General features: G+C 38.6%; 1 protein-coding gene across 2 annotated transcripts in view; it reads left to right on the top strand.

Annotated features, from left to right (window-relative positions):
• ZYG11B (zyg-11 family member B, cell cycle regulator) overlaps window positions 1-27,638 on the top strand; it is a 71,801-nt gene that overhangs the window by 10,749 nt on the left and 33,414 nt on the right. Inside the window, exons 2-4 of one of the 2 annotated variants that reach the window (XM_036101405.2) lie at window positions 6,970-7,089; window positions 9,558-9,723; window positions 21,046-21,800. In XM_036101405.2, coding sequence (XP_035957298.1) covers window positions 9,711-9,723; window positions 21,046-21,800 — 768 coding nt within the window. In that variant the 5' untranslated portion in view covers window positions 6,970-7,089; window positions 9,558-9,710. The remainder of the gene's footprint in view (window positions 1-6,969; window positions 7,090-9,557; window positions 9,724-21,045; window positions 21,801-27,638) is intronic. The other variant, XM_036101406.2, reaches the window with a different exon arrangement.

Genomic DNA, 27,638 nt, shown 5'->3' with positions numbered 1-27,638 from the left:
ATCATAAAATTATCAAGTTTGTAATCTTTGTAGTCACTGGTTTCTGGCCCAATCTTAAGAAAAAAAATCATCCAGGTGTACCAAAAAAAAAAAAAAAGGAGCACTACCAGAGCCATTTGTCTTCTCTTGGAGGATTTGTCAGGTTTAGGAACATTTCAGGTAGGAAATGAGATTTTGAGCCTGATTCACATGAATTAGAACTGAGATAACTACAAAAAGCCAGGATCCTAAAATGTGTACACCCTTTGTGAAAAGGTAGACTTAAAAAATGTCTACCTGATGGTGTAGGGAGACAAAGAAGCTTATTTGCCTTAATATGGACTCTGGATGGGAAAGGTCTCTCTTGAGAATTTACAACCATGAATCTGCTGTCCTATGTGTCTGAAACTTAAATTTATATTACTTGTGTGAGATCATTTCTAGTAGGAAGGGAATATTTACTGCATAATTACTCTTATCAGGCATTGTGCTACAGGTTTTAAACACACTTTCTCACTTCATCCTGACAATAGCATCATGAGATAAGTACCAATATTATCCCCATTCTACCAAGGACAGAATTGAGGGTCAGAAAAGTGAGATAATTTGTAGTGTAACACCACCTAGAATTCAAATCTAGGTCCAGTATTCTTTCTACTAACCACAGTACCTCTGGAAAAGGCACTTTATTTTTGTAACTCAGCTTCCTTATCTGTAAAATGAAATTTGTGGTATTTCTCCTTTCATTTCATCAGATTATTGTATCAAATGAAATAAGAGATGTGAACTTGCTTTGTTTACTGTAAGATGTTGTTACCAGCATCATCCACAAAGTGTATTTTTCCTTATAATTAACCAAAAGAGAGACCTCAATATTCAGTGATCCTGAAACCCACAAAGTCTATCTTGAGGAATTAAGGCAATTTTAATACTTGTATACCAGATATTTCCTGAAGTAGTGTCAATAGGAGAAATAAAATGAATTTCCAGACAAGTTACAATGTAGTAATTTACTAATTCATTCAAGAAATAATTTATTGGGTGCGTTTTATGGGGCTTCAGTTCCAAGTGTAAAAGATCCCTGATCTCTTTCAGTTTTTTGTCATACTAGTAGCAGTGGAAGCCCCAGTCCCCTCCAACAGTAGACTACGGTTGTGATATATAGACAATTCCCAGTGTTCCCCACCTCCCCAGTTGGTAGAAATGGATGGGCCACTGCTTAGAATATTGAAATGCTGCTTTACCATGACCCTGGTAATATAGTAACTGATGAAGCTTTTTTTTTTTTTTTTTTAAGATTTTATTTATTTGACAGAGAGAGACACAGTGAGAGAGAGAAACAAGCAGGGGAATGGGAGAGGGAGAAGCAGGCTTCCTGCCGAGCAGGGAGCCCGATGCGGGGCTCGATCCCAGGACCCTGGGATCATGACCTGAGCTGAAGGCAGACGCCCAACGACTGAGCCACCCAGGCGCCCGAAGCTTTTAAAATTCTAAAACAAACCAACCTACAAGATAGATAACTAAGTCATGGGGACTGAGAATGCCTCTAGCTGAGTGTTGTGTAGATGACTAAATATAAATACTTCAAGGAAAGAGAATATAAGAAAGCAAAAAAAAAAGAAAAAAGAAAAATCAAGGATGATTAAAAGAAAGCCATGAGAAGGTTTAGGAAGAGCTAATGAGTGTCGATATGAGATTCCTCAAAGACAGACCCTGTGGCCTCCAGAACCTCTCAGTAATGAGGTTTCTCTTTTGATTAATTACAAGGAAAAATACACTTTATGGATGTCCCTGGTAACAATGTCTTAGAGTTAACAAAGCATATTCATATCCTTTATTTCATTTGATACAATAACCTTATGAAGTGAAAGGAAAAATATTACAAATGTCATTTTATGGATAAGGAAGCTGAGGCACAAAAATGAAATGACTTTTACAGAGGCATTGTAGTTAGTAGAAGGAATACTGGACCTAGGATTTTAATGGGTGATAGGTAAGGAGAGATCCTTTTTGTTGTCTGGAAGGTATGGAGCTGAGTTCTAAAGAAATGGAAAGCCATCCAAAAAGATATACTGCTATAAGTGCATGGATGTCTTTTCTGAAGAGAGGGAGAGAAAGAGAGTTGATATCTCGGTAAGACATTTTCTTGCTATTAGAAACTAGTCAAGTGGAAAAAGCTGTTTTGAGGAGCTATTCTTTTTTTGCCCTGTCTTCATTATCCCATACCCCTAGCTGTACCATGTTCTTATAAGAAGCAGTGTTTCAAAAGCAGGGAATCTGCTTATAGATAGTTCATTTATTCACACACTCAGTAGACACCAGTCATTCGCTCTGTACCAGAGTAGAGGACATAAAAATGGATAAGGCTTGGGTCTTAACCCCAGTCGTTTTCAGTATGTGGGACATTGAGCTCCTTCTGATAGATGATGAACTGTTCTAAAAATCCTTTCCTAACTCCTAGGGGCTGGTAAATGATGCAGTTCCTCAAACGTTAATTTTTATGTACTAAAGCCTCCATACTAGAGAACTACTTAGTTACTAAGAATTACTACAATTTAGTAATCATAAAGCTAAAGTTAGCGGATTACGAGTTTATTGAAGACTCTTTTATGAAGAAGTCTGACACTTGCAAGTGTTGCAAAGCTCCTACTACATATGTACAAATGTAGCTCTTTGGAATTCCTGTAATTTCTTGGAAGAGAGCTTTGTAATCAATGCATCAGCAGTGTTTGAGTTGGTAGTTTTTTTATGGTTGCTAGTTTTTTATCTTAATTATGAATTGTCATTAATTTAACTTCATTATTGATATCATTTGTTGTGTTTTATTTGGTTAATCTCATGTATGGTGATGTATATTTGCATTAATAATATATATATATATTTTTAAAGATTTTATTTATTTGACAGAGAGAGACACAGCGAGAGAGAGAGCACAAGCAGGGGGAGTGAGAGAGGGAGAAGCAGGCTTCCCACCAAAGCAGGGAGCCCGATGTGGGGCTCGATCCCAGGACCCTGGGATCATGACCTGAGCTGAAGGCAGACGCTTAACGACTGAGCCACCCAGGCGCCCCAATATTTTTGACATAAAAATTTCCAAATTTAGATTGTGACAATGTGTTGTTAAATAGGAAACATTCATTTTCCTGTTGTTAAACCAGATATTTATAAAATTTCCTTGTAGGGGCACCTGGGTGGCTCAGTCCTTAAGCATCCGCCTTCGGCCCAGGTCATGGTCCCAGGGTCCTGGGATCGAGCCCCGCATCGGGCTCCCTGCTCTAAAGAAAGCCTGCTTCTCCCTCTCCCACTCCCCTTGCTTGTCTTCCCTCTCTCGCTGTGTCTCTCTCTGCCAAATAAATAAATTAAAAAATCTTAAAAAAATTTTTTTGTCCTTGTAATGATACTTCATTGTTAACACTCTTTCCAACTGGAACTTGGGAACCAAGAGGGATGGGTAGGCTATGAAGTTTTTTGCCCCACCTAAGTGGGCCACAGGAAAAAAAAATTTTGAATCATAGTCTAGAGGGGGAGACAGCCATGTAAGCAAAAGTAGATAACTATAATAGAACTATATACAGAGTGTAGTGGGGTTATATCTGCCTGTGTCTTGGTGCATGAGGGACACCATAGAGGAGTGGACATAGGTGCTGGCTCTGGTAGTATGAATAGGAATTTGATAGATGGACAGGTGCAGAAGGGCATTCTAAGAAGAGGGAACAGCATGTATAAAGAAAGGGCGCATGGCTACCACTGGTAAACATTCCTCTGAACCTCAGGTTCCTAACAGAAATAATTTCTATTGTCCATAACTCACAGAGTCATCATGATTGTTTTGAAAGGCTTTGTAAATTGAAGTGCCAGACAGATGTATATTGATGAAAATTCCTACTATTTTCTTTCTTTTTTCTTTTTTTCCCAACATCTGGGAGCCTTCTGTGTCTCCCCTAGGTAATGTCATGTCAAGACTTCTTCTGACCTCCTTTCATTCTAGTCATCCTTTTCCTCTGTTTTGTTCCTTCAAGGCCCTGCTCTGTGATACATAAAGGCAGGAGCAGAAGAGAAGATATGTGTATACACCTACCTTTAATAGTAGAATAAATTCTTTAATTGCTTATGTTTAACTATTTAAGTTGTGACCTATGTATCTAGTCTCAGCAGTGTCATAATCCATGGAACATAATCCCCCGCAGCCAAAAAGTCATTTCAAAATAACTCTTAAGTCTTTATTTGCAAATTTTGGAACATTGTAAAGTAGAACAGAGTTCACAGATATGCTTCTCCAAAATCTCTTTTTATTTCTTGTCTGCTTCCCTTATACATCATAGCTGCCTCTCTCCCTTTCCTCTGAAAATCTTCCCAAGACTCCTTTGCAACCCAGTCCATCATTATCCGATGTTAAAACCCCTAGGGAATGTAAGACTGTGTAGGGAAAGGGTATAAGAGCAGTGGTGAGAAGTTACATTATGGCCAATTTAGGAATAATAAGTATGCATATGTATGTGTGTGTATATACATAAATGTTTTCATTCAAAATTAAAATGTTACTGAGTCTAATAAAAATGTCTATTTTAGTTTGAATACACATACTGAAAAATATCTTTGATAAAATGATAGTTTCTTGGTTATCTTATGATATTTGAAAAGCAGAAACAGGGACACCTGGGTGGCTCAGTCCATTAAGCGACTGCCTTCGGCTCTGGTTGTGATCCCAGGGTCCTGGGATCGAGCCCCACATCAGGCTCCTTGCTCAGCGGGAAGCCTGCTTCTCCCTCTGCCTGCTGCTCCCCCCTGTTTGTGCTTGCTCTCCCCCCCCACCCAGTCAAATAAATAAATAAAATCTTAAAAAAACAGAAAGAGCTTTTTTTCATTTCCACTAATTTTTATTTTTTGTCTTTTTCCATTTTTAATAATTTGATATATTCAAAAAGCCATATGAACATTTATGTAAGTCATGGAACATAATAAACCAATATCTAAATAAATAAAACCTTTAAAAAAAAAAACCAATATCTAAAAACCTGGCATCCCAACTTAAGAAATAGAACATGACCACTGCAATTTTTTCCCCCATGTGTTCCTCTGTGCCACATCGCCCTAACCTTGAGGTAGCCTCTCTCCTTTTTTATTTCATTTCTTTCCCTTGTTCTTCTCTATAGATACACCACAACATACTTAGTTTAGAGGTAGCTTTCTAAGCTTCTGAAACAGTTTTCAGGCAATATAATCTCCTATGACTGTGTAGATGTTTAATTGAAATCCTGCTACATACAGTTTTTATTTAGCTTAGTAATATTTTACTCTTAACATTTTGCTATGTCATTAAAAGTTATTCAGAAACATACATATTGCTGTGTAATATATAGAATTGATATACCATGATTTGCTTATCCTTTTCTCTTATTTTATTTTATTTATTTATTTATTTATTTATTAAAGATTTTATTTATTTATTTATTTGACAGAGAAAGACACAGCGAGAGAGGGAACACAAACAGGGGGAGTGGGAGAGGGAGAAGCAGGCTTCCCGCCGAGCAGGGAGCCTGATGCGGGACTCGATCCAGGGACTCCAGGATCATGACCTGAGCCGAAGGCAGTCGCTTAACCAACTGAGCCACCCAGGCGCCCCTCTCTTATTTTAGATATTTGTATGTGTGGATTTTTTGGGGGGGGGGTCAGAAAAACTGTCATCAATCCCTTTATGTAAATACCTTTGTTAATATCTATGATTATTTACCATTTTTACGTAAATTCTACCTAATGAAGAAGTACTGGATCAAGAGTGTGGATGTTTTTATGATTATTAAATCTTTCATATCTGAAAAATTGTGCCAGTTTACACTCTGACCAGCAGTATTTGAGAGGACCAGTCTGGAAAAACTTTATTTGAATAATTCACTGTCAGGATTATATCCTGTTCCAGAAAACACATTAACTAAAAAAAAAATTAAAAAGAGCTGCACTGTTGTTTCATACTGGAATTGTTGTTTTTCCTATTTGCCGTAGGGTATTTTTTTCAGCCATTGTTCAGGGACCATGTCATTCTGCCCCCCTGTACTTGTGATAGTTAATTACAGGGCTTAGTTACCTCTCCTGATCACTCCCTCTGAGAATTTATCTATTCTTACCATTCAGCTGTCACCACTAGGGGATGCTATTTAAATCTGCATATTCAGCTCAGTTCTTTCACCAGAGCCTTAGTTCCTTTTCTGTCCTTGCCTGAACAGACAGACTCTCATTGACTACAACAAATTCCTCTGAAGAAATAATCCTTTGCCTAGTCTTCTTATCAGTTTTGTCAGTGAGATTATGGAAGTATTCCATATCCACTATTTTTTATTTTTATTTTCTAACTTTTTATTTTGACAATTTCAGACTTATAAAAAGTTGCAAAAATAATACAAAGAATTCTCACATAGCAGTCACGAAAATTGCCCAGACGTTTAGCATTTTATCCCATGTGCTTTATCGTGCTCCTCTCTTGCTACACACAAACACACACACTTTTTCTCCCAGGTTACCCTGGTTAACTCCTACTTTAAATCTTGGAGTTATTATTTTTTTTAATATCTCAGCTTCCCTTCCTCCACCTCCCTTCCTCTGTCACCAGAGGGTGCTATATGAAATGAGAAAAAGGGTGTAATGTTTGGAATTAAATACCTTGATACCTTGGCTCAATTCTTTCACATTCTAACTGGATGAATTTGAGTCTTTTATTCTTTCTGAGCTCTGGTATTCTCTTATACAAAATGGTGCCTACTATACCAGCTCCACAAGACTGTTGTGAGGGCTAAATGAGATAATATATGTCAAAAGTATGCTGTATGAATGTTGGTCAGTCCTTCAAATAACATTCACCTGTTTAGTAGAGTGCCAGGCATTGTGCTTGGTACTGGGGATTCAGAAATGCTTACTACATGTTGTTAATTATTCCCTCAAATTATTTTTCACTTTTGATTTTTTTTCCATGTTCATTGCCTCTACCCTAATCCACAGCATCAACACCTCATGTCTGAGCCATCATAACAGCGAACTGGTCCCCAAATTGTTTTTTGGAATTTATATTAGTGCCAAACTAATAATTGTTCTGAGAGATGGTATGGTATAGTGGAAAAGGTATGGACTTCATTATCAACAGATCTGGGTTGTGTCTTCGCCCCACTTTTTTTTTTTTTTTTTTTTTTTAAGATTTTATTTATTTATTTGAGAGAGAGAACATGAAGGGGAGGGGGAGAAGCAGACTCCCTGCCGGGCAGGAAGCCTGCCACGGGGCTCGATCCCAAGACTCCAAGATCATGCCATGAGCCGAAGGCAGACGCTTAACTGACTGAGCCACCCAGGCATTCCTTGGCCCCACTTCTTAGAAATATTGTGACACGGGGCAAGTCCCTTTAGTAGTCTTCTAATTTGAACTCCTTTTTTTTGAACCGGCAAATGTCAGAGACTATGCTGGGTGCTAGGGATATAAAGAAAGTGTTAATAGGTTCCTTGAACTTGAAGAACATCATGGTCTAGTTGGGGAGACATACAGTCATAAAAAACTGTGATTAACATGGGATTGTAAAAGAAACCTAGATTTGGAGTCAGATATAAATGGCAGCCACTGTAGTGATTTATTAAAGCACAAACTGAACTCTACAGTCAGATTGCCTGGGGTCTGATTCTGGCTCTGCTGCTTCTTAGCTGTATCATCATAGGTAAATTACTTAACCCCTCAAAACTTCAGTATCCTCATCTTTGTAGAATGGGGATACTGAAAGAATTTAACTTATAGAATTTTTATGAGAAGTAAATGAAATTATATATGTAAGGTGTTTAACATAGTTTATAGCATATAGCGTATGTTAACAAGTAGTATGAGCTCAATAATTATGATTATAATATTATGATAGCGTAGTGGTTAAAAACTTAAAAATATAGGCTGTGGCCTCATTCTTGTTTTGGGAGTCCCAGTTTAGCAACATGTTGGCCATGTAAATATAAGGAAGATATTTAACCTAAACCTCAGTTTCATTTTTAAAATGCATATTATAATGGTGCTTGATTCATAGGATGTAAAAATTGAAAGAACTCATGTATCTAAAGAACTCTGAACCGGGACCTGAGGCTTAGTGTTTCATGAAAAATAGCTGTTTTTTTTTTTTTTTTTAAAGATTTTATTTATTTATTTGACAGAGACACAGCGAGAGAGGGAACACAAGCAGGGGGAGTGGGAGAGGGAGAAGCAGGCTTCCCGCAGAGCAGGGAGCCCGATGCGGGGCTCGATCCCAGGACCCTGAGATCACGACCTGAGCCGAAGGCAGACGCTTAACCGACTGAGCCACCCAGGCACCCCGAAAAATAGCTGTTTTAATTTTTATTCTTGCTCTGCCATCTGCTGGCTGTTTATCTTTGACATGTAAATTATTTTTTCTGAGCCGCAGTTTTGTTTTGTTTTTAAGATTTTATTTATTTATTTCACAGAGCGAGAGAGCACAAGCAGTGGGAGCAGCAGAGGGGAGGGAGAAGCAGAAGCAGGCTCCCTGCTAAGCAGGGATCCCGAAGTGGGGCTCCATCCCAGGACCCAGGGATCATGACCCAAGCTGAAGGCAGAGGCTTAATGGATTGAGCCACCCAGGCACCCCTCTGAGCCTGTTTATCTGCCTTGTTCAAAACAAACTTTTGAAGATTGCAAGTATATATAAAGAAGCTAGATTAGTGCCTAGTACCACATAGCTGTCATTCAGTACCTAATAGCTGTTGTTATGTGCAATTTAATTTGTCAGGTGCTGAGAGTAAAATTCTGCCTTGGGAAATTAACAAAGGCATCACCGAACTAGTGGATAATTCATGTAAGATACTCAGCACAATCATAAAGAAAGCACCTAATGGATGACAGCTACTATAATTATATTTTAATTATATTATTATTGGGGACATTTACAGTATTTGTTTCTATAGTTAAAACCCTTACACTTAAATCTTTGTGCTTATTTGATTAGTTCTTTATTCCTCAGACTGGAATAGCAGGGTTAACCTTTTTCTATTTTGAGGATGTTAACACCTATAGCAAATTCTTTTGCCCAAACAAATTCATCATATTTGAATTATCAGATTGGGATGGGGATTTTATGAGAGATAAGTTTGAGAGTAAATTTGGTCTAGATTTTGAAAGAACTCAGGCATCAGTCTAACAATCTAAGAATTTTATTTTTTGTCTTCAGGCCCATGGAAGTCTGTGGAAGGTTTGAGCAGGGGAGCGTCATGGGTAGTAATTTAGGGAGATTAATCTGCTATACCTCTGAGGTCTTCCCTGACCATCCTTGACTGATTAGGGCACCCTGCTTGTACTTACATACTACTCAGTATGACCTCTAATATTGTATGTAATGTACTTTATGTAAATACTTGTTTAAATGTTTCTCTTCTTCTTGAGAACATGGGTTACCTATTATATTCCCACTGCCTAACACAGTATCTAGCATATGGTAGACACTGAGTAAAAATACTTGTTGAATGTGTAAATGAATGTTTTGTTTTCTCCTTTTCTGGAAACTAACTTGTTGGCTTTTGTGTTCCCTTTATGTTTTTTCCTGGGCTCCAAGGAGGAAGCATCTCCCTATTCCTTACTTGATATCTGCTTGAATTTCCTGACTACTCACCTTGAGAAGTTCTGTTCAGCAAGACAAGATGGAACGTTGTGTCTACAGGAACCTGGAGTATTCCCACAGGAGGTGGCTGATCGACTGCTTCAGACCATGGCTTTTCATGGTAAAAAAAAAATAAGCAGAGGAAATAAGAATTATGTGCTGTTAATTGGCATTGGATTTTGAAGTGCTGCTGTGGCCATTTAATTATTTTCTTAGAAAAGGCCAGATGAGTCTGATTCCAGGAAAAGGAATTCATTTATTTTTGCCTGTTCTGATACTTACTATGTAATTTGGAATAAGCATTTTTCTTTTCCAATCTAGGAAAATTGCTTTTTTTCTTTCTTCTTCTTCTTTTTTTTTTTTTTGCCTTTCCCATGGCAAAAATAACTTATCTTTCAAAATATCCATTTAGAAGTTTGCTGGTATAGGGGCGCCTGGGTGGCTCAGTCGGTTAAGCGGCTGCCTTCGGCTCGGGTCATGATCCTGGGGTCCTGGGATCGAGCCCCATGTCCAGCTCCCTGCTTGGCGGAGAGCCTGCTTCTCCCTCTCCCTCTGCCTGCCACTCTGCCTACTTGGCTCTCTATCTCTCTGTCAAATAAATAAATAAAATCTTTAAAAAAAAAAAAAATCAAATATTAGAAGTTTGCTGGTATAAAATACCTTACATCTTCATTTGGCAGTGGGAAAAATAAATAAATTATGGAAAAACGAGTTTCTGCTTTTGATCTTTGAATTGGGAAAGCATAGCTAATTTAATACTTCTGTTTTCAAAAACAGATTTTGAAAATAAATTGGGAAAGTCTTATCTGTGGAATTCTGTTTATGTAGAGGATTTTTGTTGTTTCTGATTAAGTTTTAAGTTGAAATACATAATGCCTTTTTAATTTCTGGTTTATAAACTCTTTCAAGTAGGAAATATAATTTGTCCACAACTATAAAATAGAATGAATATGTGACAATAATAATATCATTTACTGATTGTTACATGCCAGGCATTTTATGTTTTCCTTGAATTTTCTCAAAAACCCTATAAAATAACCATTATTATCCCATTCGTATACAGATAAGGAAACTGATTCAGAGAAGTAAGTTGTTAAAGCTCATAATGCTGGTAAATGGTAGAGTCCTAGTTCAAATGAAAGTCTGTCTGATTCCAAATCTGTGCTGTTTTCACTGCCACACAATCTTCCTACATCCACATTAGAGATATTCCTGTTCCTAGATGCCAGATAATGCTGTACACTTTTGCTGTGGCTTTATATATATATAAAGTATGAATGCAGATAATGCATTCCAAGGAAGGGTGGGAGAAATAAGGGTATAATTGAGGCATTTTGGAATAATTTTGGAAGAAGATGTTTGAATTCCTTGGTTTTCACTAAGTTGCTCAAGTCTGTAGTCTCTTTGAATTCAGCCTGCCAAAGGAACTGGGTTAATATCAATAGGTGCTACATATGGTAAAGTTAAAGGTCCCTTACAAAGCTGCACAATAATTTAAGAGGTTATGTCAGTGCTTTCATTTCTTTCTGGTCTCAATTTAATGACTATGCCTAACATATTCAATTTAAATATATATACATATAACTAATCTTATAAATCAAAAAAGTAAATGTTAAAAAAAAAAAGTAAATGTTAACTACAGTCTTAATTTGGGGCGCCTGGGTGGCTCAGTTGTTGGGCGTCTGCCTTCGGCTCGGGTCGTGGTCCCGGGGTCCTGGGATCGAGCCCCGCATTGGGCTCTCTGCTCCGCGGGGGGCCTGCTTCTCCCTCTCCCACTCCCCCTGCTTGTGTTCCCTCTCTGGCTGTGTCTCTCTCTGTCAAATAAATAAATAAAATCTTTAAAAAAATAAATAAATAAAGTCTTAATTTGCCAGATTCTTTTTGAACTGTAACTACTGATAGCTAATAATAGCAGCTAACATTTATTAGATACTTGTTATTATATAGATTCTTTTTGAACTATAACTACTGATAGCTAATAATAGCAGCTAACATTTATTAGATACTTGTTATTATATAGATTCTTTTTGAACTATACTGATAGCTAATAATAGCAGCTAACATTTATTAGATACTTGTTATTATATGCTAGCTCTGTGGCAAATGGGTAAACCATACCTTTATATGGGTAAAATAATGGAAGTAGTTTTTAAGTAAGTGTAACTAAAAATTAACCTCCAGAGTAGTGTCATCAGAATGTGTTTTCTACCTCTTCTTTTCAAGATGAGGAAACTGAGGGTCAGAGAAATAACTTGCTGTCCCCATTTGTATTACCCCAATGTTATTTCCTGCCTCATTCCCCAAAAACTGTTCTGAATTAATCTCTTTGCAAAAGAGACAAGAGTAAAAAAAAAAAAAAAAAAAAAAGAGAGACAAGAGTAGATAGTACTTACCTGAAGCTAATATAACAGTGTATGTCAATTATACTTCAGTAGTAAAAATAAAAATTAAAAAAGCAATCTGTGAAAAAAAGCCTTACAGTATTTCTAGGCTGTGTTATATGTTACATGACAAGTTTGAAATTCAACTTATGAATTTGTCAGATGTAGATTAAGATAGATAATAATTAAAATATAAAAAATTGAAAAACAAAAAAGAGTAGATACTACTGACAATATGCAAAAGAACATACTGCCAATTCTTGTCACAATTTTAAAAAGTTGTTCCATCAATTTTTCTGTGTATTTGAACATTTTCATAATAAAATGGAAAAAAGTTCTATGAACACTTAGAATTTATAATATCATTTTTTCTAATAACATAATGATTTTAGAAAATCTTAACTTATTTACATTCAAATTTTTTTCTTATTTTCCCAATTCAAAGGAGTAATGGTATTGGTAGTAGTTTTTATTAAAATAAGCCCGATGCTAAAGAGTTTTACTTACTGGGATCTTTGATTCTCTTGTCATAATCATTGCTTGTTCTGTGTCATGGTGCTAAAAGTTTTCCAAGAAATGTGTGTTTAAGAGCTAGGAATCAGAATAAGATATTTGCCATCTAATGTAATGCCTCTGTGTTATATTGTGTACCTAATCTAAATTGATGCATCTTGACATGTTTAGCCTTCTGTTTTGGGATTAAATTGAAAAGAGTAATGCCTTTTGGGGGAAAAAAAAAAGAGTAATACCTTTTGAAACATAATGGATTGCATCCTTGAACAGTCAACTAGACTTTCTAGGTGACTGAGGACTTATATTCCCCGAGCGGTACCCCACTTCTCTGGAGGTCACATTGCTGGTCACCTCAGCTGTCTATAGCCTAAACCAGAAAGAAATAAAAAATGCTTTGGCGCAAAATCCTTGCATTTAGGCTTCTGTACTTTAGTCCTTGAAAGAAGCCTTTGGGATGCCTGGGTAGCTCAGTCGGTTAAATGTCTGCCTTCTGCTCAGGTCATGATCTTGGGGTCCTGGGATTGAGCCCCACATCTGGCTCCCTGCTCAGCAGGAAGTCTGCTTCTCCCTCTTCCTCTGCTCCCTGCTCGTGCTCTCTCTCTGTCTTGCTCTCTCTCTCTCTCTCTCTCTCTCTAGTAAATTAAAAAAAAAAAAAGCCCTTGAGGAACCCTCATTTAGAGCATATTCTTAAATGGGAGTACTGAGAAAGATGATAGCGTAGGAGGATACTAAGCTTACCTCCTCCCGCAGATATATCTAGATAGCACCCACATCAGTGTAGATAACCTGCAGCATATTCTTAAATGTACATGGTTCTAATTACCTTGGTTCTTTAACCATAACAAATTAAGAATTAATAATCTGAAGGGCACAGGCTGCGGACTAACAACCCAGGTGGATAGTATGACAGTAAAGGAAGATTTAGCTTAAATACATTGTAGCAAGTACAATTATTGGTCATGGAAAAAAGATAGGTGATTCTTCAGTATGTTTATTTTTGAAAGAAGGGGAAGATAACCTAGAAAGATTTCCTTCAGATATAGTAATGACATTTGTGTAGTGCTTTCAGTTTACAAAATGATTTTTATATATATTATTTAATCTTCACAGCAGTCCCTGTGAGGGAAATAAAATTATTCAATACCTAACATAGTGCCTGGCACACAACAGATAAAGAATCTTTTTTTTTTTTTTAAGATTTTATTTATTTATTTGACAGAGAGATAGACAGAGCCAGAGAGCACAAGCAGAGGAAATGGCAGAGGGAGAGGGAGAAGCAGGCTCTGCACTGAGCAGGGAGCCCGATGCAGGACTCATCCCAGGACCCTGGGATCATGCCCTGAGCCGAAGGCAGACACTTAACCATCTGAGCCACCTAGGCACCCCACATAAAGAATCTTACCTTTTACAGATAAGGAGTCTTCCTTTTACAGATAAGGAATCTTAGACTTGTGGAATAATTTGTCTAGTGTCAAATAGCAAATGTTGAAACCAGGATTTTAACATAGGATTGATATCTAGATCTCATGCTCTTTTTAAAATTCTTTGCTCTTTTAATTTTATTACTCTTAAATGTAGAGACTTAAACTTAGTCACTAGAAACATTTACTTAATGTAGAATGACCCAGAGAGGCCAGGAGTAACCTGTTTTACTACATGTATGTGTATGATATCAAAATTTGAGAGCAAATTTTGTAATGCACTGTGATAGTCACTATAAGATTAAAATGAGTCTTAATTAACTGAAGAGTCTAAAGTTTCATCTGTAAAAGACAAAACTAACATTAAAAAATATGTGTAAATAGGGGCACTGGAGTGATTTAGTCAGTTAAGTGTCTGCCTTTGGCTCAGATCGTGATCCCAGGGTCCTGGGATCCAGCCCCGCTTTGGGCTCCCTGCTCAGCAGGGAGTCTGCTTCTCCCTCTCCTTCTGCCTGCCACTTCCCCTGCTTGTGTGCTGTCTCTCTCTCTCTCTCCCTGTCAAATAAATAAAATCTTTTTTAAAATGTGTAAATATATTTTGTGGTGTGAACAGGAAAACATTGGTCCTAACTCAGGATCTGTTTCCATTTTTCGTTTGTACAAGGGTCCTTAGCAGAAGATCCTTAATGTATGTGTGAAAGGAGTTACTAGTGGGTTCAGAAGAGGCCCAGTAGAAGTAAAATGTATGGGAAGGAAGAACCAGAGAAGAAGAAAATTATCAAACACCTGTTGTGTGCCAGGCATTGCGTTAGGTATTGAGTGTACAATAATGAACACAGGAATCTTGCTCTCACGGATCATATAATTCAATGGGACTTATTTCTTTCTTAACTGTAGTTAAGGAGCAAACAAACATATATGGAATTACAACTTGTGATCAGTTCTCTGAGGGAAAAAACACAATTCTGTCATAGAGAATAAAAAGAGAAGGCATCTACTTTAGATTGCATGGTCAGAGATCGCTTCTCTGGGGAGGCAGGAACTAGGCTGAGACCTGAATGGTGAAGAGTCAAGTCAGTAATATAAAGATGGGGCCTCTCAGCACTACCCAGGAGTTTTTGAGCATTTCCCTGATCAGCTACTCAGTGCTCCTAATAATTGTTTCAGATATTCTTTGCTCTTCTCAGACTTTCTACCATTTACTCTGAGCAAGAAAATTGAAGTCATCAGATGGAATTACCTTAACTCCATGTCAGCACGCCTTCAATTTTCCTCAGAGTGATCTTTTTTTTTTTTAATTAAACCTGGTTTTATGTATTTGTTGGTTTGCTTTTAAAGATTTTTTCAAAAGTAGGCTCCATGCCCAGCATGAAGCCCAACGCGGGGCTTGAAATCACGACCCTGAGATCAAGACCTGAGCTGAGATCAGAGTCGGACACTTAACCAATGAGCCACCCATGCACCTCTAAAGATTTTTTTTTTAAGATTTTATCCATCCATTTGAGAAAGGGAGACAGAAATAACGACAGAGATAGAGAGAGAGAGCAAGAGTGGGGAGGAGCGGGAGAAGCAGGCTCCCCAGTGAGCAGGGAGCCCGACACGGGGCTGCATCCCAGGACCCTGGGATCATGACCTGAGCAGAAGGCAGACACTTAACTGACTGAGCCACCCAGGTACCCCAAGATTTTTTTTTTTTTTAGTTTATTTATTTAAGCAATCTCCAAACCCAACATGGGGCCTGAACTCATGACCCAGAGATTAAGACCTGCATGCTCCACTGTCTGAGCCAGCCAGGTACCCCAAGATACTAGTTTTAACTAATCTCTACACCCAACGTGGGGCTCGAACTTAAAACCCTGAGATCAAGAGTCGCCAGGTGCCTCCAAAGACTTTTTTGTGTGTTTGTTTGTTTCAAGTATTCTCTATGCCTAACATGGGGCTCAAACTCATGACCCCATGATCAGGAGTCACACACTCTACCAACTGAGTCAGGCAGGTGTCCCGCTAAACTTTGTATTTTTAGATAATTGTTGATTCACGTGGAGTTGTAATAAATAATTTAGATGAGGTCCTCTTTCTCCAGTGATAGTGTCTTGTAAAACCATAGTACAACCAGGATGTTGACGTATGGTCAAGATTTCTGTCTCCACAAAGATCCTTCATGTTGTCTTTTTACAGCCACCTTCACTTCTCTCCTGCCCCTTCCCTCTCCATAATCCCCGGCAACCATTTTTGTAATTTTGACATTTCAAGAATATTATATAAATGGAACCATTCAGTATGTAACCTTTTGGAGTTGGCTTTTTTAACTCCGTATAATTCTGAGGAGATTCATCCAGATTGTTGTGTTTATCAGTCCATTCTTTTTTATTGCTGAGTAGCCCATGTTTCAGAGTATATCAGTTTGTGTAAACATTCATCCACTGAAGGACATCTAAATTTCCAGTTTTTAGCTGTTATGAATATAATATAATATATTATGAATCTTATAATGCTGTAATCATTCATTTGAAGGTTTTGTTTTAACATATGTCTTCATTTCTCTGGGATAAATTCCCAGGAATGCTATTGCAGGATTGTATGGTAGTTGCGTGTTTAGGTTTTAAGAAATTGCCAAACTGTTTTCCAGAGTCACAGTCCCATTTTATATTTCTACCAGTAATATATGACTGATCCAGTTTCTCCACAACTTGCCAGCATTTGCTATTATTACTGTTTGAGTCATTCTGATAGGTAGCCATTATTTCTTCAAGTATTTTTTCAGCCTTGCCCTCTTTCTCTTCTCCTGGGACTTCAGTGACACAAATAGCTCTGTTCAGTTTTTTTTTTTTCTTCAGTCTATTTTTCTTTCCTGTTATTTAAATTTGGGTATTTTCTATTGTTTTATCTTTTAGTTCACTGATTCTCTTGTTCCTTCCATTCTGTTGTTGAGCCCAACCATTATTTTTTTTTCAGTTCTAAGATTTCTAGTTGGTTCTTCTTTTTTTTTTTTTTTTTTTAAGATTTTATTTATTTACCTGAGAGAGCATGAGTGGGGGTGGGGAAGGGGCAGAGGGAAAGGGACAAGCAGACTCGATGAGCAGGGAGCCCGGCACAGGGCTCAATCCCAGGACCCAAAGATCATGACCTGAGCCAAAGGCAGACACTTAACTGACTGAGCCACCCAGGCGCCCCATTTGGTTCTTTATATTTTCTATTTCTTTGCTGAGGCTTTCTATTTTTTATTGCTTTTGAGCATGTTTATAATTGCTCACGTGCATTTTTATGATGGCTTCTTTAAAATCTGTCAAATAGGGACGCCTGGGTGGCTCAGTCGGTTAAGTGTCTACCTTTGGCTCAGGTCATGATCCCAGGGTGCTGGGATCGAGCCCCACATCAGGCTCTCCACTGAGCGGGGAGCCCGCTTCTTCCTCTCCCTCTACTGCTCCCCCTGCTTGTTCTCTCTCTCTCTCTGACAAATAAATAAATAAAATCTTCAAAAAATAAAATCTGTCAAATAATTTTAACATTTTCTGTTATCTCAGTGTTGACATCTATAGATTTTTTTTTTTCATCCTTGGTATGACGAGTGATTTTTTATTGAGATCTGGACATTTAGGATATTAGGAGACTTTTCTGTTTTGGTTTGTGTCTCTGACACCACTCCAGCAGGGGAAGGTAGAGGCCCTGCCTTGTTATTGCCAGATTGGGGTAAATGTTCTGGTTCCCACTTGACTTCTGTTGACACCCAAGATATGGGACTTCTCATCATTGTTATGCAGGGAATGGCATTTTGGTTCCCCACTAGGATTCTGTTGATATCTCCCTAGCTGAGAGGGGTGTGAGTACCTCATTTCTCTCCCCAGTTGGCCTCCACTGACACCATGTTGGGGTGAGGTGGCCTCATTACTGTTGGGCAGTAGTGAAAGTCTTGATTCTTCATCAGGCTTTGTTTGAGACCACCCCAGTAGGAAAAGGGAGGAGCACCTCATTACTGCCAAATGGATGTGAAAGTCCAGGCTCCCCACATGGTATCCATTGCCATCATAGGGGAAAGAGTGGATCTTACCGCCCAACATGGATGAATATCCTGGCTCCCTACTCAGACTTCTCTAACACCTCCCTGTGGGGAGATGGGAGCAACTAGTTACAGCTAGCAAGGGTAAAAGTCTAGGCTCCCCTCATGGCATTTGCTGGTGTGGGGGAGGGTGGGACCACAGTCTTTTCTGTGGTGTTTGGCTGAAGTAAAGTAGTTCTTGTCTAAAAGTTTTCTGTCTTGCTAAACTTTTTTCCTGGTTCTTTAGCTACAGTGAGATGATTTTTTTTGGAGCTGGTTTTTTTTTTTTTTTTGTCTCCGCTTGTCAGCATTTCTGGGTTACCAACTTCTTCAATTTTAAGTCTGGGATATATGGAGCAAGAAAAAAACTCAGGAACCTCACCATATCATTTTTTGGGTCCCAAGGTCCCTGGCTGATCTGCTTTTCTTCCCTTTATCTTTCAGCGTTATCTAGCCCTAACTTACCTTCCCACCTCATTTCTTGCCTCTCCCCACTTGCATGCTTAAATCTCCGGGATTGCATCATGTTCTCAGTCATATCTAGGTCTTTACTAATGTTCTTCCCCTCTTTATCAGGGAAACATCTTATAGCTCTGCCTGTTTCTCACGTTCAAGCAATGTAGAACTACTTGCCATTTTCTAACTATGTGTTGTGCTTTTACATCTCTGAGGCCTTTTGGGGGGGCATTTTAAAATGGAGATAAAATTGACATATAACATATTAGTTTCAGGTGTACAGCATGATTCGATATATGTATGCTAAGGCTTTGTTTATGCTATTGATTCTTCCTTTAATACAACCCTTCTTTCTCCATCCTTGAATTTTTCCTTCATCTTCGAAGGACTTACTCAAAGATTACCTCTGCTGTTGAATCTTTCTAGATCTTCAGGAATGATGGGTTGCTTCTTTTTCTTTGTTTCCATGGTACTTTGTACTTGACTCTGATATAACATAGATCTCATTTTGTTACATTGTTTGAGACTTTCACTCCGTGGAATTTTGAATTCTTTGAGTATAGGGGCATGTCTTAATTTTCTTTGTATACACATTTGATAGTGTTTGACATATAATAATTGTTTAATAACTGTTCAATGGCTGGAACCTTACCATGAAATGTACTCCCCTGAAATAGAATTTTAAGACTATCTCTAGAACCGCACTGCCCAATAGAAATATAACATGAGCCACAAATGTGAGGCACGTATGTAATTTTATTTTATTATTTTTTTAAGATTTTATTTATTTATTTGACAGAGGGAGAGAGAGAGCATAAGCAGGGGGAGGAGGAGAGGGAGAAGCAGGCCCCCCACTGAGCAGGGAGCCCAACACAGGGCTCGATCCCAGGACCCTGGGATTATGACCTGAGCTGAAGGCAGACGCTTAACTGACTGAGCCACCCAGGTACCCCCACATATATAATTTTAAATTTACCAGTGGCCACATTTTAAAAGTAGAAACTGGTGAAACTAATTCATAATTTTATTCAACCCAATATATCCAAAATACCATTTAACATGTAGTCAATATGAAAGTTATTAATGAGATATTTTACATTTTTTGTACTAAATCTTCAAAATCTGTTGTATATTTTACACTTACAGCATACCTCAGTTTGGACTATCTGTATTTCAAGTGCTCAGTAGTTGTGTGTGGCTAGTGACTACTGGTTTGGACAGTATAGCTCTAGAATAATGGAGTTCCTAATATATAGTCATTTTTGTCCACTGTGACAGGTAAAGGTTTTTCTTGATTTTAACTTTTTTTTTTTTAAAGATTTTATTTATTTATTTGACAGAGAGAGTGAGAGCAGGAACACAAGCAGCAGGAGTGGGAGAGGGAGAGCAGGCTTCCCGCCGAGGAGGGAGCCTGATGTGGGACTCGATCCCAGGACCCTGGGATCATGACCTGAGCGAAGGCAGACGCTTAACAACTGAGCCACCCAGGCGCCCCGATTTTAACTCTTTAACCATGAATAAGTCTGCAGAATCCACTAGAAAGCAGTGTTCCCTTAAAAAAAATACTTTAGTTCTAATGTTAAGGGTGACTGGCTAGCAGCCCAAGCTGTATCTATAGTATGAGTCTCCAGAGGTGCCACTTAGAGTTCTTCCCTTGACTCCAGGCTATTTATTTACCTGGTCCTAACTGTTCACTCACCCTAGACTGTTCTTAGGCTGTCTTTTATTGGCATGGCTGTTACTTTCACAGGAAATATTTAATTGATATGGTGATATGGTTGAGATTGATGTGGTTCCAAAGCATCATATACTTTCTTGCACTATTAATTGCTAGTCAGGTAGATCTCTAAGGGACTTTAAGAGGTTCCTGTATCCACTTTATTTGAATTTATCTGACAGAAAGTGACTATAACCTCTAGATCCTTTTAATAAGATTTCAGATCTAGCCAGTGATCTCAATGTAGATATGTATGTGCTAAATATATGTGTGTATATATATGTTCGTGTGTGTAATAATGTATTATAGTGAAATTGAAGGATAGACTAGTAATGTATTGGTAACAAATTAATTCCCCAAATTCAATAGCTTAACATAAAGTTTGTTTATACCTCACTCAAATGCTGCAAGTCCATGGAGGGTTCTGCTCCATGGTCACTCTTGGATCCAAGCTGATGGAGGCTCCACTCTCAGAAATCTATACTGTCTAGAACTTGAAGACTCCTTATTTGTCATAGCAGGAAAAGGTAGCATAGGAAATCATGCACTGGCTCTCAGCTGCTTCAACCTATAGGCCATTGGTCAGAACTAGGCACATGGCCCCATCTAATTCCAAGGGTGGGCTGGGAAATGTAGCTGTCTGCATGTCCAGGAAGGCAAGTAGAACCAGCTGTTAGTGAGTATCTGCAATATCTACCATAGTCACTCGCTAGCCCCATGATCTTGGAAAGCCACTTTTCTCAGCCCTAGTTTACTCATCTATAAGTTGTAATAATAATATTCTTACCTCATGGAATTGTTATGTATATTAAATGAAATATTTTTACATGGGTGTGCTTTGGAGATGTAAAGTGTGCTGGAAATTTTAGCTGTTCTTTAATTATCTTTTGAAATTAAAGTGCTGCGTATTTTTTTCCAGGTCTACTGAATGATGGAACTGTAGGTATTTTCAGGGGCAACCAGATGCGCTTAAAGCGTGCTTGCATTCGGAAAGCCAAGATCTCTGCTGTTGCTTTCCGGAAAGCTTTCTGCCATCACAAGTTAGTGGAACTTGATGCTACAGGTGTGAATGCAGACATCACGATTACAGACATCATCAGTGGGCTTGGCAGTAACAAATGGATCCAGCAAAATCTCCAGTGCCTCGTGCTGAACTCATTAACTCTTTCCCTCGAAGATCCTTATGAGCGGTGCTTCAGCCGGCTTTCTGGCCTTCGAGCATTAAGCATTACCAATGTTCTCTTTTACAATGAAGACCTCGCTGAAGTTGCCTCATTGCCAAGATTAGAGAGCCTGGATATTTCTAACACCTCAATCACAGACATCACAGCTTTGCTGGCCTGCAAAGACCGACTCAAGTCTCTAACCATGCACCACTTGAAATGTTTAAAAATGACAACTACCCAGATACTGGATGTTGTTCGGGAACTAAAACATCTGAATCATCTTGATATTTCAGATGATAAACAGTTTACATCAGACATAGCTCTTCGCTTACTAGAACAAAAGGACATCCTACCCAACCTTGTCTCCCTAGATGTTTCTGGGAGAAAGCACGTGACAGATAAAGCTGTTGAAGCCTTCATACAACAACGGCCCAGCATGCAGTTTGTAGGTTTGCTGGCCACTGATGCAGGTTACTCTGAATTCCTCACCGGTGAAGGACATTTGAAGGTTAGACTTTAAAAATGTATTATTTTGTCAGGCTGACCGATGTCTTAGCTGCATAAGGCTCCATTAAGATGAATGTCTAACAATATATGGAACATGTCTGCGAAAAACGGCGTTGTATAGTGGAAAGGCCTTGCTTTAGAGTCAGAGAATCCCAATTAAAATCCTAGCTTGCTTGCTTTGTGACCCAGACCAAGATAAGGATGTAACTTTTTGGGTTTCCATTTTTTTATTTATAAAACAGATATTCTATCTAACAGAATTCTTCTAAAGATTAATAATTGTATATGTAAAGTGCAAGTCACGTAGTAGGCCTTGGATAAATGATAGTTTTCATGATGGTAATATTTAGATATTTTGAACCACTGTAACATACCGTTTCTAATTGGTCACTTTAAAAAACTAAGGATACTCCCGGGCGCCTGGGTGGCTCAGTTGGTTAAGCGACTGCCTTCGGCTCAGGTCATGATCCCAGGGTCCTGGGATCGAGTCCCGCATCAGGCTCCCTGCTCAGCGGGGAGCCTGCTTCTCCCTCTGACCCTATCCCCTCTCATGCTGTTTCTCTCTCTCTCTCTCTCTCTCTCTCAAATAAATAAATAAAAAAAAAAAAAAAATCTAAAAAAAAAAAAAAAAAAAAAAAAAACTAAGGATACTCCCTGTTGAATTGATATCCATTGGGAAGTCAAGTTCTCCAAGGAGATCTTTACTGTAGAAGTGGTGCAATTTTGCTTTTCTTAAGGTGTTTCATGCCTAATGATTTAAATTTGTCTGCTTGGTACTTGGGATTCAAAGATGAAAAAGATACAGGATCTGCCTTCAAGGAACTTAGTCTTGGTGATGATACAGTCATAAATAACTATAAACCCAAAGATCAGTGTAATCACTGTAAGAGAGTAGAAGAAATTTCTTCCAGCTGGAGAATTTGGGGCTTGATGGAAAAGATGGTATCTGAGTCAGACCTTGAAGGATACAATTGTGACAAGTTTAAGGAAAACTAATATTTTTCTAATATACACTGTGTATCCTCTAGAAGCCTTATATTGATAGGTATTTGCCTCATTTTATAGATGAGAAACATAGACTCAGAAGTTATATGATTTAGGGCGCCTGGGTAGCTCAGTTGGTTGGGCGACTGCCATCAGCTCGGCTCATGGTCCTGGAGTCCCGGGATCGAGTCCCGCATCAGGCTCCCTGCTGAGCAGGGAGTCTGCTTCTCCCTCTGACCATCTCCCCTCTCATGCTCTCTCTATCTCATTCTCTCTCTCAAATAAATAAATAAAATCTTTAAAAAAAAAAAAATTATATGATTTACAGTTAGAACCAACATTTGGATTTACATCTAATTCCAGAGCCCCATTTTTCCCCCTACTACCTACACTTAATTAAGCAGAAGCATCCTTTGGTCCTACCTGGAGCAGAGTCAGGGATGGCCTAGAAGTGGATATTGTGACCCAAAAGGCAAGGTATCTTTTTTGAGTAATCATGACAGATTCAAAAAAGGAGAAGGAAAGATTAGTTGTAAATATCTTATAAACATCTTAGTTCTTAGGTTATTTGTAAATTTAGACCTTAAAAAATAGAATGTAGAAAATGATTTTGAGTTACTCTTTTTTATTCATTCAATATTTTATCAAGTGCTGGGCACTGTGCTGGGCATGGGGATTTGATGGTGGGGCCAAACAGATATGATTTTGCCCTCATGGAGCTTGTAATTTAGTGAGGGAGTCAAGCAATCAAATACCATGTGCCAAATGTGTGTGCGTGTGCTTTAAATATACATAAACACATATATTTAAATATATATATCACATACATATATATGTATATCATATATACATGCCTGTATATAGGCTTTAAACTATATTGTGCTAAAATCTAGAAGATAATGCAGTATTATATATAAGAGTGTTTAACAGAGAGACTTGACTTAATTTAAGGCTTCTCTGAAGAATTGATGAATGAGTGGAGATCTTAAGGGTGAGTAGCTTGGTAGAGAACATTCCAGGCAGAGAGAATAATATATGCAAAATATGTGTGGTAGGAAGGAGCACAGTACATCCAAGGAACTGAAAGAAAGGCCACTGTGGCTAGAGCTCAACAGTAGAAAGTCACAGAGCAATGAGATGAGGCTGGAAAAGTAGGCACCAGGGCCAGACTTGGAAAGGTCACATAAGCCAGGTGCAGGGCAACAAGAAGTGTGAGGACCTTACTTAACAACTTGTTATAGAACAAGACAGATTTTTAGCACAGGGCTTGTTGATGAAGGAAATATAAAAATGTAAATTACTATTGTAATGTTACTTAACTGCCTAACAAATTGGTCTAATAGTAAAGAATTCTAAAAATTAAAAGGGGAAGAAATCCCTGTGTGCTGGGAGTTAAGGGAGAATTTCTGAGAAGAGGTGAGCTTGACCTTCATCCTAAAGGATGAAAGGAATGTGTCCCTGGTATGTTAAGCTAAATAATATTCTCAAGGCAAAGATCCTATAATAGGTATGATCCCAGAGCAGTACAGTTTTTGCTTATTTCTTCTTACAACCAACAGACCCTCCAGTGAATTAGACTAATTTATAAAATTGAGACTAGTAGGACATCTGTATTTCACAATGCCTCTGTGAAACAAGTTTGTGGGGTTTTTTTTGTTTTTTATTTTTTATGTTTTATTTTTTTTTGTGAAACAAGTTTGATTTCACAAATGGAGCCGTTATTACTTTGAAATATTGACCATATGAAACACCTACTTTATTTGGTATCATTATCTAGTTTCCTCCTCTGTAAACATTGAAGTAGTGATTCTCAACCTGGACTACAATTAAAATCACCTGGAGTGTAATTATGTGAAATGATGGATATGTTAACCAACCTTATGGTAATCATTTCCCAATATATACATGTATCAAATCATCATGTTGTACACCTTAAACTTACACAATGACATATGTCAATTATATCTTGATAAAGCTGGGGGAAATTATTTATTTATTTATTTATTTATTTATTTATTATTTCTTAAAGATTTTATTTTTAGGTAATCTCTATACCCAACGTGGGGCTCAAACTCACGACCCCAAGATCAAGAGTCACATGCTTTAGGGGCACCTGACTCTTGATTTCAGCTCAGGTCATGATTTCCGGGTTGTGGGATCGAGCCTCATGTGGGTCTCTCCACTGGGCATGGAGCCTGCTTGGGATTCTCTCTCTACCCCTCCTCCCCCACCAAAAAAAAAAAAAAAGTCACGTGCTCTACCAACTGAGCCAGCCACACACCCCTGGAAAAAAAAAATTTTTTTTTTTTTAAATTTTATTTATTTGACAGACACAGCGAGAGAGGGAACACCAGCAGGCTTCCCGCGGAGCAGGGAGCCCGATGTGGGGCTCAATCCCAGGACCCTGGGATCATGATCTGAGCCAAAGGCAGATGCTTAATGACTGAGCCACTCAGGCGCCCCAAAAAATTTTTAATTAAAAGAAATCACTTGTGGAGCTTGAACAATTAAATCAGAACCACAGGGAGGTAGGACTCAGGCATCAGTATTTTCTAAAGCTCCTTAGGTGATTGCAATATTCCAGCCAAAGTTGAGAATCATTGTTTTAAAAGAATTTTTTTTTTTTTTTTTTTTTAAAGAGATCACTGGGGGCGCCGGTTAAACGTCTGTCTTCGGCTCAGGTCATGATCCCGGGGTCCTGGGATTGAGCCCCACATCGGGCTCCCTGCTCAGTGAGGAGCCTGCTTCTCCCTCTGCCTACTCTGCCTGCAACTCCTCCTGCTTGTGCTCTCTCTGTCTCTCTCTCAAATAAATAAATGAAATCTTTAAAAAAAAAAAAAAAAAAAAGAGGGCGCCTGGGTGGCTCAGTCGTTGGGTGGCTGCCTTCCGCTCAGGTCCTGATCCCAAGGTCCTGGGATCGAGCCCCCCATCGGGCTCCCTGCCCTGCGGGAGGCCTGCTTCTCCCTCTCCCACTCCCCCTGCTGGTGTTCCCTCTCTCGCTGTGTCTCTCTCTGTCAAATAAAAATAAATAAATAAATAAATAAAATCTTTTTTAAAAATTAAAAAAAAAGAGATCACTGGGGGGCACCTTACTGGCTCAGTTGGAAGAGCATGGGACTCTTGATCTTGGGGTATGAGGTCAAGCCCCATGTTAGGTGTAGAGATTACTCAAATCAAAACAAAACACAAACTTAAAAAGAGATCATTGAATTTTCCCTTTTGTTCAACTATATACAAAAATTGATGTTCTTTTTAAATTATTTACTGATTTGAGAACTGAAAAATAGTAAGCCATGTTAAGGGAGGAGAGCTGAGATTGCCACATCTCCTTTTTAAAAATTGTCCAGTTTAGGGCGCCTGCGTGGCTCAGTTGGTTAAGCGACTGCCTTCAGCTCAGGTCATGATCCCAGGGTCCTGGGATCGAGTCCCACATCAGGCTTCCCCTGCTCTGCGGGGAGCCTGCTTCTCCCTCTGCCTCTGCCTGCCACTCCCCTGCTTGTGCTCTCTCTCTCTCTCTGTCAAATAAATAAATAAAATCTTTAAAAAAAAAAAATTGTCCAGTTTAGCAAAGTTGTTGAAACACTTGTCTGAAATGATTGTTTCAGGATTGTGATGCTTTAAATTAGTTGAGGGGGCACCTGGGTGGCACAGTCAGTTAAGCATCTGATTCTTGGTTTTGGCTCAGGTCATCACCTCAGGGTTGTGAGATCAACCCCGCCACCCCAACCACCATGTCGGGCTCTGCAGTCAGTGCAGAGTCTGCTTAGGTTTCTCTTTCCCTCTCCCTCTGTGCCCCTCCCCAAATCCAAACAAACACACAAATAAGTATTTTTAAAAAATTAATAAATTGAGGTTGGCTTTTTGGCATTACATGCCTTGTTTTTTTTAGGCCACACTAAGGAATGCAAGAATTAGAGACACTGTGACTCCCCAATACTCTTTATAAGGCATTGTATAGTACTCTGAGTGGGTGGTTATAAGAACAAGAGGTTTGTTTTTTGCACTTTCATGTGTATTACTTAGTTTGATCTCTTGACTGTGTGAGAGAGGTATTATTGTCCTCAGGGGGAATGGCTTTAAGGGTGACAACCAGCTGATACTGGAGTCTGCCTTTGTATCTTGGACTGTTTGATTCCAAAGCATGTGTCCTTTCCACTACATCTCATTGTCTCTGTTTGAGAATCTTAGTTCTTTACTTTCCCCTCAATTTCTAGTCCCAACACAGAGGGTTTTCTTACCATAGAATTTCTAACTCTGTCATTGTTTCCCCACCCAATTTGCTCTTCTGTCACCATCAGTTTTCTGAACCTTCCATTTTTCCACAACTAGGATTCGTTGGCCATCTCATTCCCAGACTTTGGGGTTTTCTACTAAGCTGTGGTTCCAGTTCCTGAGAATCACTGGAGATGTGCAAAACTCAATATTAGTTCTCATTCTTACTTAGCTTCCTAGATATCACTCTTGTCTTTTTTTCAAACTTTTCTGACTACCATGCTTAATTTCCTTTATTGGTTCTTTCTCATTTCTCAGGTCTCTAAATATCTAAAAATTTCTCGGTCCTTAGATCTATATGCTAGACTTCTCCCTTGAACTAAGACTCCTATATTGAACTGCAGTAATCAATATGCAGTGAAGATCCATATAAGTCTTTAGGCAGAAGAGTTGATCCATTTCAAAAAACATTTACTAAGTACTTTTTATTTTATTTTTTTTTAATTTTTATTTATTTTTTATTTTTTAAAGGTTTTATTTATTTGACAGAGACACAGCGAGAGAGGGAATACAAGCAGGGGGGATGGGAGAGGGAGAAGCAGGCTTCCCGCTGAGCAGGGAGCCCAATGCAGGGCTCAATCCC

Source organism: Halichoerus grypus, chromosome 5 (assembly GCF_964656455.1).
Source record: "Halichoerus grypus chromosome 5, mHalGry1.hap1.1, whole genome shotgun sequence".
In the NCBI taxonomy this organism is placed as follows: domain Eukaryota; kingdom Metazoa; phylum Chordata; class Mammalia; order Carnivora; family Phocidae; genus Halichoerus; species Halichoerus grypus.
This window is presented reverse-complemented; position numbering and strand designations above follow the sequence as displayed.